At 44.5% G+C, this 15,886-nt stretch overlaps 1 protein-coding gene across 1 annotated transcript in view; it reads left to right on the top strand.

The window, feature by feature from the left end:
* Nucleotides 1-15,886, top strand: part of Aoah (acyloxyacyl hydrolase) — a 201,426-nt gene that overhangs the window by 163,612 nt on the left and 21,928 nt on the right. Inside the window, exons 15-16 of the mRNA XM_033764834.1 lie at nt 8,440-8,476; nt 10,283-10,357. Coding sequence (XP_033620725.1) covers nt 8,440-8,476; nt 10,283-10,357 — 112 coding nt within the window. The remainder of the gene's footprint in view (nt 1-8,439; nt 8,477-10,282; nt 10,358-15,886) is intronic.

Below are 15,886 nucleotides of genomic sequence, written 5' to 3'. Positions count from 1 at the left end.
AAAAAAAAAAAAAAGAAATATCACGTGAGTGCAGCTAAAGTTGTCCTTAAAAGGAAATTTACAGCATTAAAATAATTGTCATAAAACAGGAAATAAAGGTCTTAAATCCATAATCTAAGCTCTTTACCTCCAGAAACTAGAACAAGAAGAATGAAATAAAGCCACACACAGTGACAGAAAGGAAATAATAAGATAAGAATATAAATAATAAGAACAGAATTGAAATAAAGAACCAAAAAGCAATAGAAAAATATAATGAAACCAAAAGGTGGTCCTCTGAGGAGAAAAAAAATCAATAAAATTGATGAACCTCAACCTTAACAAACCTCAAAAGAGAAAGAAAAAACAAATTACCAATGTCAAGAATAAAATAAGGGAAATCACTACAGATCCCACAGACATTAAAATGATAGTAAAGGAGTCCTAGAGTACACTGACTCGACTATCATAGACTGCTTCTTCCACCTTTCAGCTCCACCTCTGAACACATGAGACTTTTGGGAGCCATTTCACATCTAAACCATAACGTTCTGCCCCAAGAATAAGATTTGCATTTTAAAGATCACGCTAGTTAATCTTTGGTTTTTTGCTCTCAATTGTTATTTTTCAGTAGTCCATGTTTGCAGAACATTTCTCGTGGGAGTTGGTGCGTGTACAGAACACATCTCAATTCTTTTTCCAGCCCTATTCTCCCCGTCCCCCTCATTCCCTCCATCTCTCGGTGCCTCTCTCATTTGCAAAAGATCTATCTTCCTACTTCCTATTATCCACCTTTTATCTTTTGTTCTTTTTTTATACTTTGAGCTTCCCATATAAAAAAATCATGCAATATTTAAGCTTATGTGATTTATTTCACTTAACAGAATGGTTTCAGGGCATATCCGTTTTCCTACAAATGCCTTAAATTTATCTTCCTTGCTAGCAGAGTAGTACTTCATTCCATTCATCTGTTGATGGGCACGTAGGCCACTTCTAAGCTTTAGTTATTATGAACTGTGCTTCTATAAACAGGTATATGCACATATCACTGTGATATGGTATCTTTAATTCTTTCAGGAAGATACTTAGGAGAGGAACAGCTGGGCGATTTGGACTTTTCATAGACTATTTTAGATAACTCTGATATTCCCTGGCTGGCAGTGAAACTACCATGGAGGTTCTTTAGCAATGATCCACACAATATTGCTGTTGGTGGTTCCCTCTGGGGGATGAGTAGAGATTGGAAAAAGAATGGTTCCTTGAAGAATAAATAAGCAACCACCCTAGAGCCCAGGCTAAAGTGAGGGAGGCCTAATCACAGGTAGTGGGGACAGAACAGAATTTTCTCCTCAATAGAGATTTATCAAAAAGTAGAAACAAAAATGCTTCATTGCTGATGGCATGATGGTAGCAGACCATGAGGAATAAAGAATAATGGAACAATGTTCCATTTAGTAGACTGGGCAGGTCACTGTATTTTCCCAGACAGGGATGAGGAAAGGGGGAGCTGTTTAGGGGCGAAGGAGATGGAATGCAGCGCTGAGCAAGTTCCATTTGAGGTACCCAAGGGATATCTTTGAAGAAGTATCTCACAAGCAGTTGAACCCGTGCATCTTGGCTCAAAGAGATCTGGCCTCAGATAGATGTTGGAAATCAGGAGCATTCTGAACATAACTGAAGTCAGAAGAGTTGCATGTTCTGGCCCAGGAATAATGTTTAGAAAGGAAAGCTGGAACCCTTGGGAAAGAGGCGTGAAAGAGAATTAATTAATGAATGGTCATTAAGGAATGGATCAAAGAACAGTGTTTGATCAAACAGTTATGAGCAGAACCAGAAAAGCATGGAGCCACCAAGGATCAGCAAAAGAAAACTGTTCATAATGCAAGACCCAGGTTCCTTCCTAGACCAAGGCCAAATGAAGCCATCTGATATACATTCATCCTGTGCTGCTTAGTGATTTCCAAAAAATTCCTACATTTAAGGAACTTATTTTCACATACACATAAAATAAGCAAAAAAATTAAAGAAGAAAACATAAACCATCTTGTTATAAAGGAACGAAAACGAGAAAAGAAGGAAGAGAGGGAAAGAGAGAAAGCAGACACAAAGTTAATCCCCCAACTATATTGTTTTTCACTAGGAAACCAAACACAAATTGTGAAGTGGTGTGTCTTATTTTCTCATTGCTGAGACATGATACCCAACACCCACAACTTAACATAGGAAAGGCTTATTTTGACTCACAGTTTGTAGAGGTTTCAGTCCTCTGGTTCTAAGGCAGAGTGGCATGGCAGAGGGGAATGACAGGAGAAAGAGCTCAGGGCAGAGTAGGCAGGAGGCAGTGAGGGATCAAGGGAGGAGGAGGGAGATAGACCCACCAGGCCACACCCACAGTGACCACCTCTTTCCCACCAGGCTTCGCCTCCCAACATCACACCCAGCTATGAACCCAATGATGGACTATTCCAGTAACACACACCCGTGGTCCAGTGTCACATAACTATGATCCAGCCACTCCCCAAAAGCCCCACCTATGAGCATATGAGGCTTTGGGGGGACTGCTCGGTGTTTTAATCTTAAGCTGTGAAATACCTAGTACCCTCTGTTATAATCTGCAAACAAAAATTGGGGGGAAATTTTTTTAACTTATTTGAAATGCCTTGGTTTTTGTGCCACCCTGTGGATGGGAGGTCACAAGTAGGTCAAATAAAAACACAAACATGCCCCACCGCTCTGTTTTGTCTGGTGTGCACAGCTTTTCTTAGGATTCCTGGATTCCAACACCTATAAAGTGAGGGGTTTTACATAAATTCTCAGGTTTCCTACTGGGAAATGAGACCATGACAACACTGCCTCCCATCCCTGTTCCAAAGGGCTCCAGTCCAGAAGGACTGAGCAGTGACCTCTCTTTCTGAACTGGGTTAATCATGACTTCAGTAGGCTCTGCAGGCGTCCCGGTCGTGTGGCCAGATCATTGCCACAGGCCATTTCCTGCTTGGCTTGAGTGTATTTGTGGTCAATAAATTCAAATGCACCTCCTAGTCCTTGACACAATTTTCCCATAAGAACTAAATAATTCATACATGATCATGAACTCTTTTTCTTCAGTGCGAGTCTGAGCCTAGAGCCTTCAAATGAAGCTACATGTCCAGCCCTTTTGTATTTTTTTCATTTCTGAGACAGGGTCTAAGTCACTGCTAAATAAGCCCAGGCTGGGCTTGAACTTTCCATCCTCCTGCCTCAGCCTCTTAGAGTGCTGAGATTATGAGTAAAATCTGTTTTTAATCATTACTGTCGATTAGTAATAGACATTACAATTATCAAATCGCTCTCTGACATGAATGGCTCGCTGGGATACGACGTCCCAGCTACACAGCTTCGCCCAAGTCCCTTTTCCTCTGTGGGCTGTATCTATAAAATGGGCTCCCTGGCCAGATGCTCCCAGACCAGTGCTTGTGAAATCTGGCTTCTAGATGATGGTTGCTCCAAGACTGTGCCACAGACCAGAGTTTAGAAGACTGAGGGCCCTCCCTTGCCTGCCAAGCAGGTCTATTGATAACATTAGCATATATAAGATATTTTACCATAATTCATTCTGACTGAATTTCTTTCCACTCTGACTTCGTCTAATGTCAAGACTTGTTCTGGATGTTTTGTGTTCTTTTTCTTAAAGAGAATGCCCTCAAATGGTGTCAGCCTCATAATTCACAAAACCTGGGTCTGCCTTGTCCTATACATGTGGTCACAAGCTCTGGTGTTAAATTTTAGAGATCTGTCTCTGAGCAGTGCGAAGAGTGTCAGGTATTTCATTGGGAATTAATTAATGAGACCTTCGAAAAAGAAACATGAGTACTTAATTCAGGACCCAACACCCAATTCTTCAGCACTTCTCTAAACCCCCTAACACTGCAAGCCCATTAATAACCGGAAGCCTCACAGAAACAAAAATCATAGCTAGATGTGGTGGCCCACACCTGTAATCCCACTACTCGGGAGGCTGAGGCAGGAGGATGGCAGAGAGTTTGAGGTCAGTCTGGGCTACAAATGAATCCAAGGCCAACCTGAACTACATAGTGAGGCCCTCTTTCAAAAAACAAACAAACAAACAAAAAAGAAACAGATCATATCTTTGCTATGTCCTAATGTGTCCCCAGAAACTACAATACCTGATATACATAGTAAGTATGACCAAATTAATGACTTGCCTAATTTATGAAGACATATTTATAAGGTGTGATAGAAATATATAGTGAATGCTTACATTTTTTAAAAATATATTACAGTAAAAGACACTTCACCATTAATCTTCCTCCAAATGCTCCTCTTTACTGTGAACATGCTTATCCCATGTTCTTGCCACTTTTGAAGCAGTTCTGGAAGTCCGCTTTCCTGAGCGTCCTTAGTCACACTGTCATGGTTGCCTTGATGCCCTGAATTAATTTAAAGTGTTCACATTTCATAGTCACTTCGGCTTTGTGGACGAGCCAGAAGTCACACAGTGCCAGATCTGGTGAACAAGGTAAATAGGCACACACTGGAATGTTATAATTCGACAGAAATTACTGTAAACATTTTTAATCAATTCAGGACAGCCATGAAAAGGTACTCATGAGAGAAACCCCCAGAAGTGCTTCAGAAAGTGGCAAAAGCAGTGGGATAAATGTGCTCATGGTGAGGGAGGGTATTTTGAGAGGGATTGATGCCAATGCATCTTTTACTGTAATAATTTGTTTGATTTAAAATGTTGACTTGTTTGTTTGTTTGTTTGTTTGTTTGAGATAGGGTCTCACTATGTAGTTGAGACTGACCTGGAACTCACTATGTAGTCCAGGCTGGTCTCGAACTCACAGTGATCCTCCTGCCTCAGCCTCCCGAGTACATGCGCCACCACACCCAGCTCTGAAACATTGACTCTTTTTTTACCACTCCTTGTAAATATTCCCTTTCCATGAAGAATTGAATACCTAGTGCCTATTCTGAGCCACAGAACTGACCATTAAAATTGCCTTGCCAGTTGATGTAAACGCACAGTCTGTGAAGTGCTCAAATGAGAGCTGACGGGTGCTGAGATGAGGGGAGGGAAGCCTTTCTACTCTTCCAGTGCACCTTCTGCACTAAGGCACCTTCTGCTCTACTTACAAGAGACTTACAGAGCCACAATGCAGACTTCAAAGGCCTCATGGACTCTTCTTCCCTTAACAGGGGGCAGGTGGGTTCCCCATTTGTTCCGCCTTGACAAATACCCCAAATGCCCCTCTTCCAAGGTCAAACGTTTCCCATTTCTCTGAGATGTAACTGTAGAGGTCAGGGTATAAGCTTTGCAAGTTCTTTAAGCATTTGGCCTGTTTTGCTGCATCCCATGCATGAGGAGCTCGCTTTTCTTTCTGCTCACATCCTCTGGTTCCAGCTGCTGCCGTCTTAGAATGGCCAGTGCCAGAGGCGGCAGCAGCAGCAGCAGCAGCGAGGGCAGCTTGGGATAGGGGTGTATACAGGAGGAGAGGACAATAGAAATGGGGAAGGAGGGAGGTAGAACCAAAGGACGGCGGAACAACAGAGAAGGGAATGTGGGCAGTGGCAAACTAATTAGATAACCTCATAAAACTCAGCTTTCCTAAAGGAAACAGAAAGGGTGAAAGATACAAGAAATCTGGAGCAAAGAGAAATCTATGCCTGTAGTATGGACACCAACCAAAGTAGGCATTTGGATAAAGAAGAATCAGCAGTCTCTTGCTCCTTGGGTGAATATGTGTGATTGCTTTTTAATTTAAATCCACACCGTCTGTGGTGCTGAGTCTGCTGCCCTCGCCCTTAGCAGTGAAGAGACAGAAGCGGTGCTGGGTATAGAGAGGAGCTGCCCACGCAGAGGCCACAAGAGGCTTCCTTCTGTGAGATCCTCACACTCTGCAGTTGCTCCACACCTCCAATCCCCACCTGTACCCTGGAAAATGAGGAAAATTATTGGCCCAGCCTGGTCCTATCATTTTTTTCCCACTCCTGCCTTGAGCTTTCGTTAGTTTTCATTTCTCATTAAGAGAACAATCCAAGAGTGAGAATTAAACACTTCCTGATGTATTATCCTGCTGAAAATGGGAAGTTGGGAGCCATGGTGTAGATCTGAAAGGGAGGCCCCGCCTATGAAAGGAAGATCCCTAGCACAGGGACTGGAGAGTGTACAGGGCTGCTTTCCTCTTCCTCTGGAGGACAGTGAGAACAACGGAGCAGCCAGAAGACTTGGGACGCAGTGCTGTGAAATCAGGAAGCTTCCCAAACGAAGACAATAGGCTTCAGTCACGTGCTTCCCCATTTTTTAGGCTTCACACTAACTTTTCAGTATTATCCCACCATCAGTTATATATCGACCCCCAGAGACGCTGCCCCTAAGGCTGGGTTTAGGTCCTCTGTTGCTCCTCTAGCATGTGACAGGCATGTGCCCAGTGCTCACATATGAAAAGAGTGGAAGAAGGAATCAGTGTATGCATGCAGAGGCAGGCTGGCTACCTTTGATTTGTATGCCCATATGCACTTTTAATCATGCCTTGGCTCACTACAAAAAGATGAAGACAGTATGGTTGTTTCTCCTTTAAAAAAAAGTAAAGAAATAAAACTCCCAAATGAACATGCACTTCCAAATAGGTGTAAACCCAAAAGAATTAGCAGAAACTTGAACTGATAGATACACACCAATGTTCACAGCAGCGTTACTTACATTAACCAAAAGGTGGAAACAATTCAAGCATTCATCAGTGGATGAATAAAATGTGGCATATGCGTACAGTGGAATATTATGCAGCCTTTAAAAGGAAAGAAATTCTAATGTGTGCTGCAATATGGATGAATCATGGGGGCATTATGCTAAGTGAAACAAGCAAGACACAAAAGGACAAATATTGCATGATCCACCTAGTACAGTTAAATCATGGCGACAAAAAAGCAACAACAACAATCGAATGTGTTTATCAGAACTTATCAGCCAGAAGAATGGCTGCAGAGTATCAATTTGGGGAGATAGGGAAGTCCCAATGTGAATGCGCTTAGCGTATAACATTTCTGATTCACTCAAGAGAACATCAGTGCTGCCCATAAAACCTGTAACTAATGCTATGTAACAAAGAGGACATCACCAATGGTGACAGCCTCCAAGGGGACAAGGGCTGGCACGCCCATCTAGGCCATAACTGCTCTCCAAGAAACACACTTGGCCCCACATTTCCCAGGCTGGAACTTATTGAGGGTCTTCCTGTAGAAAAGGGCCACCAGGTATTGCTCCTCCTACTCCACCCATGGAGTCGCACCACCCACGGGAAGCCTGCTCACTCCTTCCTGGCAGAGCAGCCTCTGGGGACAAAAAGGCAGCGCACCTGCTTGATTTCAGTCTTCCTAGATGAGGAGCGGCGTCTCCCTGGGAGCCAGAACTCAGCAGCGCAGATGTAAGGCCTGGTGTGAATTGCAGCTCTCCACCTTGGCAGTTGTGTGGCTTGGCCCAAGTCCCTTAAGTGAGCCCCACTTTCCTGATTTATAAAACGGGAATATTACGGTGCCCTCCTGACAGCAGTACTAAAGCTTACATGAGCTAATAGGTGTATAATAGTGTGCAGAATCAAATAAATATTCATTAAATGTTATATGTATATGTGCGTGAGGGGGCGCTATAATGTGGTAGTGCTGCAGAAAGCGAGCTGCTCAAGGCAGGGTGGACAGGGAACAGAGACAGAAGGCAGGAGCAGGGGAGGAAGATAAACTTTCCCAAGCTCTGTACCCCAGTGACCCGCAGCCCAACAGCACATTTTGCTATGACCTCATCCATGGACCAGCCCACCATGAAAATAGTACCCCCACGATCCAACCATCCTGCAAAGGTCCCACCTAGGGGCACAGGAGCTTTTGGGGGCACAACCAGATGTAAACCAGAATGAGGTGGCGTCAGGCATGGGGGGAGGATAGTCACTCGTCCCGTTACAGAAGCTGAAACTTATCAGCTCTACAACTGACCCTTGCACCAGCCAGCCTGCCTGAAGGAGCCCAGGAGTGGGCAGGAATCCAAAGAGGAGATGAAAGGGGCCCTCCAGGAAGATGTGTAGTTCTCAAAGAATCTGTGCCACTGTCCCTCTGACCCTTCAACTCATTCTTTAATATTTTGGGCAATGTATCTCTTTGGGGATAGAGATACACCTGACTCAGCAACCAAAATGTTTACTCATTCACGCTTTGGAAATGTCTGGAGACCCACGCACCTGAAGGACTTTTGGTTGTTAGTGTAATGCAGAGTAAAGAGAAAACCCCTTAAGGAGAGTTCCGGGATGAAATACTTCACAAATTCACCAGAAGCAAATTATTTCCATCAACACAGTGGTCTGCATGACTCAGATTGTGCCAAAATTCTTCTCCCGTGAATTTAAGCCCTCAAATTGCCAGTGTCAAACTGAACTTCATAACTTGATTTTCTTCATCTTAATTATTCAGGTGGATCCTCCCAAAACCTAAAGAAGTTTATAGAAAGGTATGTGGGCAATGGATCTAAGGAATTGTTCTTAAATTTGGTTCCTTATCTTGAAAAACAGGCAAAATAATAATTTTGGCTTAGTTAGTTTTCTCATTGCTGAGACAAAATACCCAATACTTGGTTCAAGAAGGAAAGGCTGATTTCAGCGCACAGTTTTTAGAGGTTTCAGCTCCCAGTTGGCTGGCTCCAAGGCAGAGTAGCACGGCAGAGGAGAAACAGTTTATGGCAGGCAGACAGCAGCAAAGCAGTGAAATAGACAGCAAGCAACAGCCCTCTTCATGTCCCTTCTATCTCACCCAGGCTACCCACCTTTGGGGCAGGTAGCAATCACGCCCAGGGTGGGTCAGCCTTATTCTAGCATCACACCAAGAATCAATCCCAGCATCCCATCCTTGATCCCAGCATCACACACCCCAAATCCAGCCACCTCCAAAAAGTCCCACCTATGACTGCATGAGGTTCGGGGGGACATCTAGATGCAAGCCATAACCCCATGGTTCCCTGAAATCATTTCTTTTTTTTTTAAATTGAGTTTATTGGTACATTTTAGGTATACAGTACAGTTACATCCATTATTGGGATCTTGTACCTTTACATGACAAGTCTTGATTCTCATTTTTTCCCTTTGTCCCTGCCCTCCCTTCACCCCCTCCTCCCCTCTCCATTTACAACCACTTTATTTCCATTTTTTCATTTTCTCATATTTTTTTCTTTTCCCTTATTACCTTTCCTCTACCCTTCCCACTTTCCTTACACCTTAAGCCCTTTTCTTCCTATTTCACATTGTCAATTATCTCATTAGGATCTTATTCCCTGAAATCATTTCTGCTGAGCTCTGACAGCTCGTTCACTGCTATGCAAACACTGAGTATCACTGCCTGGACCAGTAAGCTTAAGAAGCGATTAATTTTTGTGGATGCCCTTGAAGAAGTATAAAAATATATATGAGTTGAGTAAAACTTAGATCTGACAGAAATAACTTTTAAAACACCAAAAAGATCATGTCATATTCCAGCTTAATGAATAAGGAAACATTTTTGTATAAATTTTGGATTTAAAATTCAGAAATGAATGCACCTTGCAACCATATGTTAAGTGAAATAAACCAGACACACAAGCTTAAATACCACATGGCTCCTCTTACATGAGATACCAAAATATAAATAAAGAGCAAAATAAAAGATCTTAGGAAGTAGGGAGATAGATTTTGTTCAAACAAGAAGAGGATCACAAGATGGTGGGAAGAGAGAGGGAGAGGAGAGAAAGAGGATGAAAAGGAACTGAGATGTGTTATGTACATGTGTCAACGCCACACAAGGAACGTAACCATTATTCAGTGCAAACATGTGCTAATATAAAATAAAAGCTGAAAACAATTCAGAAGTGAGGTTGAATTCAGTGGTGCGCTGAATGAGAGCCCTCAAGAAGGCCTTGTCTTTTTGAGGTTGGCTGCAGGTCCGCAGGAGTGACTCTGGTAACTCACACCTGAGCTTACTACTGATAACAAATGCTGTGAAAGATGCTAAGAAGATGGCAGTGTGCCTACTGACCTGGGATTTCAATCCACTCTTTTCAATTGTATGCGCTTATGCGGCACTTCCCTAATGGGAATGTGAGTTAGAGATTACAGAGCAGACGCAAATGGGAGTGGTAATCAGCTGTACTGGAATGCAAGAAAAACAGAGAAATGTTTCCCAGGAGGGTGGTCATATAAAGACCTTTACCCAGGCCTCAGTTGGGCATCTGGTTATAAAAGTAGTTTTCCAAAGGCCTAACATTCAGCTTCTATCTATGGCTTCTCAGCTTGTCTAGGAACCAGCAGTTGGACCATCCGGCCATCGTCATATATGCCATGATTGGAAATGATGTCTGCAATGGGTGAGTCACTGAGAAAGAGTGTTGACATTCTTTGGTTCTTTCACCTCTTCTCCACCCCGCTCTACACCAACTCCACTCCAGTTTGGGGCCTACTGTCGAGTGGCTCTTTTTATCTTAAGCAAGTCCTAGATCTGTGAAATGAACAAAAACAACCTGACGCTGAAAATTCTGTACCCAGTCCATTAATTCCCAATTCTGCCATCACCACAAATAAATAGGTTAGTATCAACTGTCAGTTATATCACAAGAAATATGCTGCTCCTAACCACCATCCAAGACTTTCTTTAATAAAACAAAGCAGAATCCTAGTTACCCCATAAGACTGTCTCGCTCCTATTCTGATACACTTCCTCCTGGGAAAGAGATAACACAGACTTACAGTATTTGCAAAGAAACTGCACTTAACTCACAGCCAATCCCTCTTATGCCCACAGCCCATAGTAAGAAAAGCGTTGCTAGACTGCTGGTATCAATAATGATTTCAAAATATTAACTGCCTCAGCTACTCCTCAACATTTGGGATGGCTCATCAAAAGCTGCACATACCCCTGAGAATATACTGCATGTGTGAATGCCATCTGGCTTGTGATTGTGGCCGGAAAGAAAAACTAATAATGAAAAGGTGGGACAGGATCTAGAGCAACTCCACAGTGGCCACCCACCTACTCCTTTAGAAAGCAGAAAAGCTAGGCCAAGAGGGCTTGCAGGGCTTGCTGCATAACAGGCTGATGAATGGCAGACCCGAAGCCAACCCATGGGGCCGAAAGTGGGTCCCCTCCCCACCAGCCAATGTTCCCTTGCTCTACATCACCCACCAGCTTTCCAAGCACCCAAGTCCACTGCATGCGCTCATCTGCTCTATCAGACACCTTCATGCAATTCCGCTGATGAGGGAGCTGTGGGCACGATCCGTGAAATGAGGACACCACTTCATGATTTAGGGAGGTCAGTAGGTCATAATCTGGCCTCGGCCTCCCAGACTGATTCACTCTTCGCCCAGGGACCCCAAGTCAGCAGAGGCTCCCACTCATGGAATGAGTCTCCTGGGACTTTCCAGTCCCCAAGGCCTGGCAGGAGCCAGGAGCTGTGCCACTGTCTATCACATCATCCCTACATTGGCCTAGGAGACAAGGCTGATGTCCACATCTTACAGATGAGGAAACTGAGGTTCTCAATGTTAGAGGACCTGCTTATGTTACTGCTGAGTAGCTAAGCTGGGAGCCAGACCAGGTCCTCCCACTGTACTCCATGCCCCTGTGGTTCACACTGGCCTTCTCAGCTTGCTTTGCCCTGGGACAAACTGGGCTTTGATGGCAAAGGAGGACAAAGTCCCTGACCTCAGGAGCTCACAAGAGAACGCTGAGCCTCCCACAGAAGAGAACAAGCCAGTGTCAGACCAGCCCGTGCTCTGAAGCCCCCAGCTCAGATTCTCTATGGGGATGGGGAGCAAATATGCTGCACTGAGCAATGAGCACCTGCAGACAGAAGCTGTGACTCTGACAGCCCTGTCCTTCCCCAGCTCAGCTGCTCATCTAGAAGCCCCTCCGGCCCCATCCTGCTTCCCTTTACCAAAGAGCCGAGGAGCAGACAGCCATCAGCCAGCGATCTGTGCCAGGCTCTGCCCCGTGGGGATCTGGGCTGAGAAGTGGCAGCATTTGGGAGAAAGCACAAAGCTGGCAGTGTGAGGTGTCCCTGCAGTGTCCACTCTGTGGTGTCCTGTGGAGGGGTTAGAAAAATAAAGACAGATGGTAATGCTACCTCCCCATCTGCCAGCACCAAGGTAGAGGCAACAGCCCAAAATGAGAAAGGGATTTCATATGAAGCTCACACCAGCCTGAAGCTGCACAACCGGTCTGGCCTAGAGCAACTGTTAGGAGATTTGTTTGCATTTTTTTCTTTTCTTTTCTTTTATGATGCTGTTAGCTCGTACTGAAATAATGCTGCTATGTACTTTTTCTCAGTTCTCTAATTCATGTAGTTCTCTGATTCTTCTAATTCATACCCAATAAATACTCTTTAGGTGAATGAAAGCCACAATTTGAAGACAGTTCTTAGTGTTGGGAATTCAAGGAGGAAGGTAATATAGGTGTGACTAGGTTTCTCGTCGTAACACTGTTCAATATGGCCTGTGCTAGCTCTGCTTCCTTGGGCTTTTCCTGTCACTGCCCTCTATAGAAAGCTATTTAATGGGAGTTATACAAAGGGAGAAGAAATCTCAGAAAGAGAAAATGTGGATGAGCTACAGCAAGAGAACCATAGAGTAGTGGGAGCAGCAATAGGAACCTGGAGATGCCCTTAGAGCATCCAGTCGGAAGGCCCAACGATGGCAACTTCCCCACATCCCACCCTAACACCCCTGCAAAGAACATTGGGGTTGCTTTAAGTGTAGCAGATCTGTACAAGCCTCTACCACCAGCCAGGTCCACTGACTTGGTTCCATTTTTCACAGTGGATATAAAAATTATAAATTGAACATTTTTTTATCCTATGGAGAGAGACAGAACCAGCCACACAGGTTGTCCTCGTCCCTCTGTCCACCAAGCATCATTTTCCTACAATGCCGGTGTTTTAGGACCTGCCCAGGGCAGTAGGCCAGCACCCATAGAGAGGAAACAGGCAAGGAACTGGCAGGTCACAGGCCCCGGGGAGCCTGGAATGCTGGTGACCCTTGATGTCCAGAAACCAGCAGGAAAGGAGAGACAGAACTCCTGCTTTTTCAAGAGATTCTGTTTCCTGGACCCCACAGCTGCTGACATGGGTAGCACAGGGGATGATGAGGAATTTCCACCCGGCCAGCATACTCCAGGTCACACCTGCTTCTCAAGGACTTCCCATGTCTCTCTATGCCCAGTGAGTCCCCAGCCCATCCTCAGTCTGTGTTGTGATGTTTCTGGCAATGACATAAACCAGGTTTTTGTAACAGCATGTCCAGGCCACCCTGACATCCCAGTTTTGCCCACCATTGCAGTATGTGGACACCCCTGGCCACATACCAGTGAGATCAGCCCAGAAATTAGTAGGCTGATGGTAGGAGAGGGATCAAGAGCACCTATCTTCAATGGAGAAACAGAAACACTGGGGCTGAGGTATACATCATAAGAACCCCATGATGTCACTGCAACTGGCTGGCATGAAAGAAAGTGCTCAATGCTGTTCCTGAATGTTTCAAAAGCATGAGTGCTGGCCATACGTGAGGTCTGCACACTTGATCACACCAGGTCCCTAGTCATCAGCTATGGTCCCAGGAAGCTGGTGTCTACAGAACCTGCCTGCTTTCTTCCCCAGAGAGGCGTCTTTCTCTCCGACCTCAGCCAGGTGACATCTAGCTGGCATTCCTACAGCATAATGAAATGGTCACAGTCAGCCCTTGCACCCAAGTAAAAAGGCTTATTTTGCATGATCAGACACAATTCATTAGGACGAGGACTGGCTTCAGAGCCACCCCAAGGGGCAAGGCTCTTTATCTGTTCCTAGCCAGCCCAAGTGTTCTTGACACATGAAGACTGTGTCAGTGGGCTCTGGCCTGTCTCTCATTACCACCATAGCTGTAGCCATTGTGTCCCTAGGGTGGTGGTCATGCTTCTTCTCTGTAAGCTAAGTGCTCCTGGCTTCTAACATCTGAGAGCCTGAGACATAGGGAGGAGAGTGAAGGGATGGGGGGGGTACATTAGTCACTTTCCTATCACTGGGGAAAAATATGGAACACTTGCAACTTAAAAGAGGAGAGGTTTATTTTGGCTTATGGTTCAGAGGGTTCAGTCCATGGTAAGCTAGCTTCAAGGCAGAAAGAGCACAACAGGAGGGCCTGGCAGAGGAAAGGTGCTCACTGTCTCATGATCAGGAAATTGAGAGAGAAAGGAAGAGCAGGAGGCAAGAATGCACCCTTCCGAGTCACACCCCCAGTGACCCATCTCCAACCAGGCCTCACCTACTCACACAGCACATCCAGCTAGGGACTCTCAGTGGATGAAGCCACAGAAGGCCACCTTCCAAGACCCACCTCTGAATGCTTGAGACTAAGGGGGACATTTTAAGTCCGTAACACTGGACAAACCCAGTACGGTAGAGGGGCCCAGACATGCTGTTCCTAAACACCCAGGTTAAAAAGGATCAGGCACCTCCAGCTCAGCCCATTCAGTTTTGGCAGACCTCAGAAAGACCTAGGAGATATTCCCCAAACCACAGGGACATTCTGGTTCCCAAAATACTTGTACTTAATCCCCTAAAATATCACCAGAAGAGAAAGAGTGTACAGATCAAATGACTTTAAGAATTTTCCAGGGAAAGATCAGAAAGCACCTTCTGTGGCAGTCAGAAGGGTTGATCACCACTGGTCCATAGACCTTTGCCTTCCCCTGCATTAGGAATTGGTTGATTCTGCTCTGCAGAAGGATTTCACTGATGACATGTGCAAGGTGTTAAATCAGATACAAGATGGAACCAAGATGTCCAGAGAATGTTCCATGAACAACACTAGGGCATCTATTTTGGTTTCACTTCGCAATTAGCCATTTGGAGCATGCTTGTTTAGCTTTCAGGGTGCCCTTTCCTAAGTAGTACAAATTAGCACAGGTTCTTTGCCTATGATCAGGGTTGTGTCTCTAATTAAAAAAATAATCATTAAATAGGGAGTTTGAGATATTTTCCTCCATCTTGACTCGTCTTACCTTTATGTGGTTGGAGAGCTCCATAACTGCTCTGTGCAAAACTGTTTTTGTGTCCACAGCAAAAAAAAAAAAAAAAAAAAAAAAGACAGAGGGGATAACAAGGCAAAAGCTGACAGAGCATGTGTGCCTTCTCTACCAATGGCAGAAGGCAGGTGTAGACACCAAGCTTGCCTTTCATGCACACTCCAACCACACAGTAAATATAAAACCTAGTCACTCAGCTGGTGGTACACGCCTGTAATCCCGGCACAGTAGGATGCTGAGGTGGAGCAATTGCAAGTTTGAGCCCAGCCTGGACAGCTTAGCAACTTAGTGAGATTCTGTCTTTAAATTTAATAAATAAATAAACAAATGGCTGGGGATGCCACTCAGTGTGAAGAGTTCAATCCCCAGCACTATGAAAAAAGAAAAAAAAAGACTACTTTTAGCCAGGTTTGGTGGTGCATGCCTGTAATACGCGTTGCTGAGGAAGCTGAGGCAACAGGATCTCAGGTTCAAGGTCAACCTGAGCAATTTAGCCAAACTATTTCAAAATTAAAAAGTAGTTTGGTGCTTCCTAGGTTTAATCTTCAGTTCTAAAGTTAAGCCACCTTCAAACTTTGATATATTTTGAAAAATTGTCTTCCTAAAGGGAATGGCAATGTTCAGTTAGGAGTTCCCTTAAAGTTAAGAACAGTATGGAGAGAGAGAGAGAGAGAGAGAGAGAGAGAGAGAGGGAGAATAAAATTTGAAACTAGTGGATGTCCCCACGGCCCTTGTCCTATCCCCTCTTCCTATATTATCTCTGCCCCTGGTCCAGCCTCAGAGTAAGGGATTCATCACTTTGTATTATGACATATATTGAAATCCCCAGGGCTGCCAT

This window comes from Fukomys damarensis, unplaced genomic scaffold (genome assembly GCF_012274545.1).
Source record: "Fukomys damarensis isolate Sample0158 unplaced genomic scaffold, DMR_v1.0_HiC HiC_scaffold_17, whole genome shotgun sequence".
NCBI classification, from domain to species: Eukaryota; Metazoa; Chordata; class Mammalia; order Rodentia; family Bathyergidae; genus Fukomys; species Fukomys damarensis.
The sequence above is the reverse complement of the archived record's forward strand: the minus strand, read 5'-3'. Positions and strand labels throughout refer to the sequence as shown.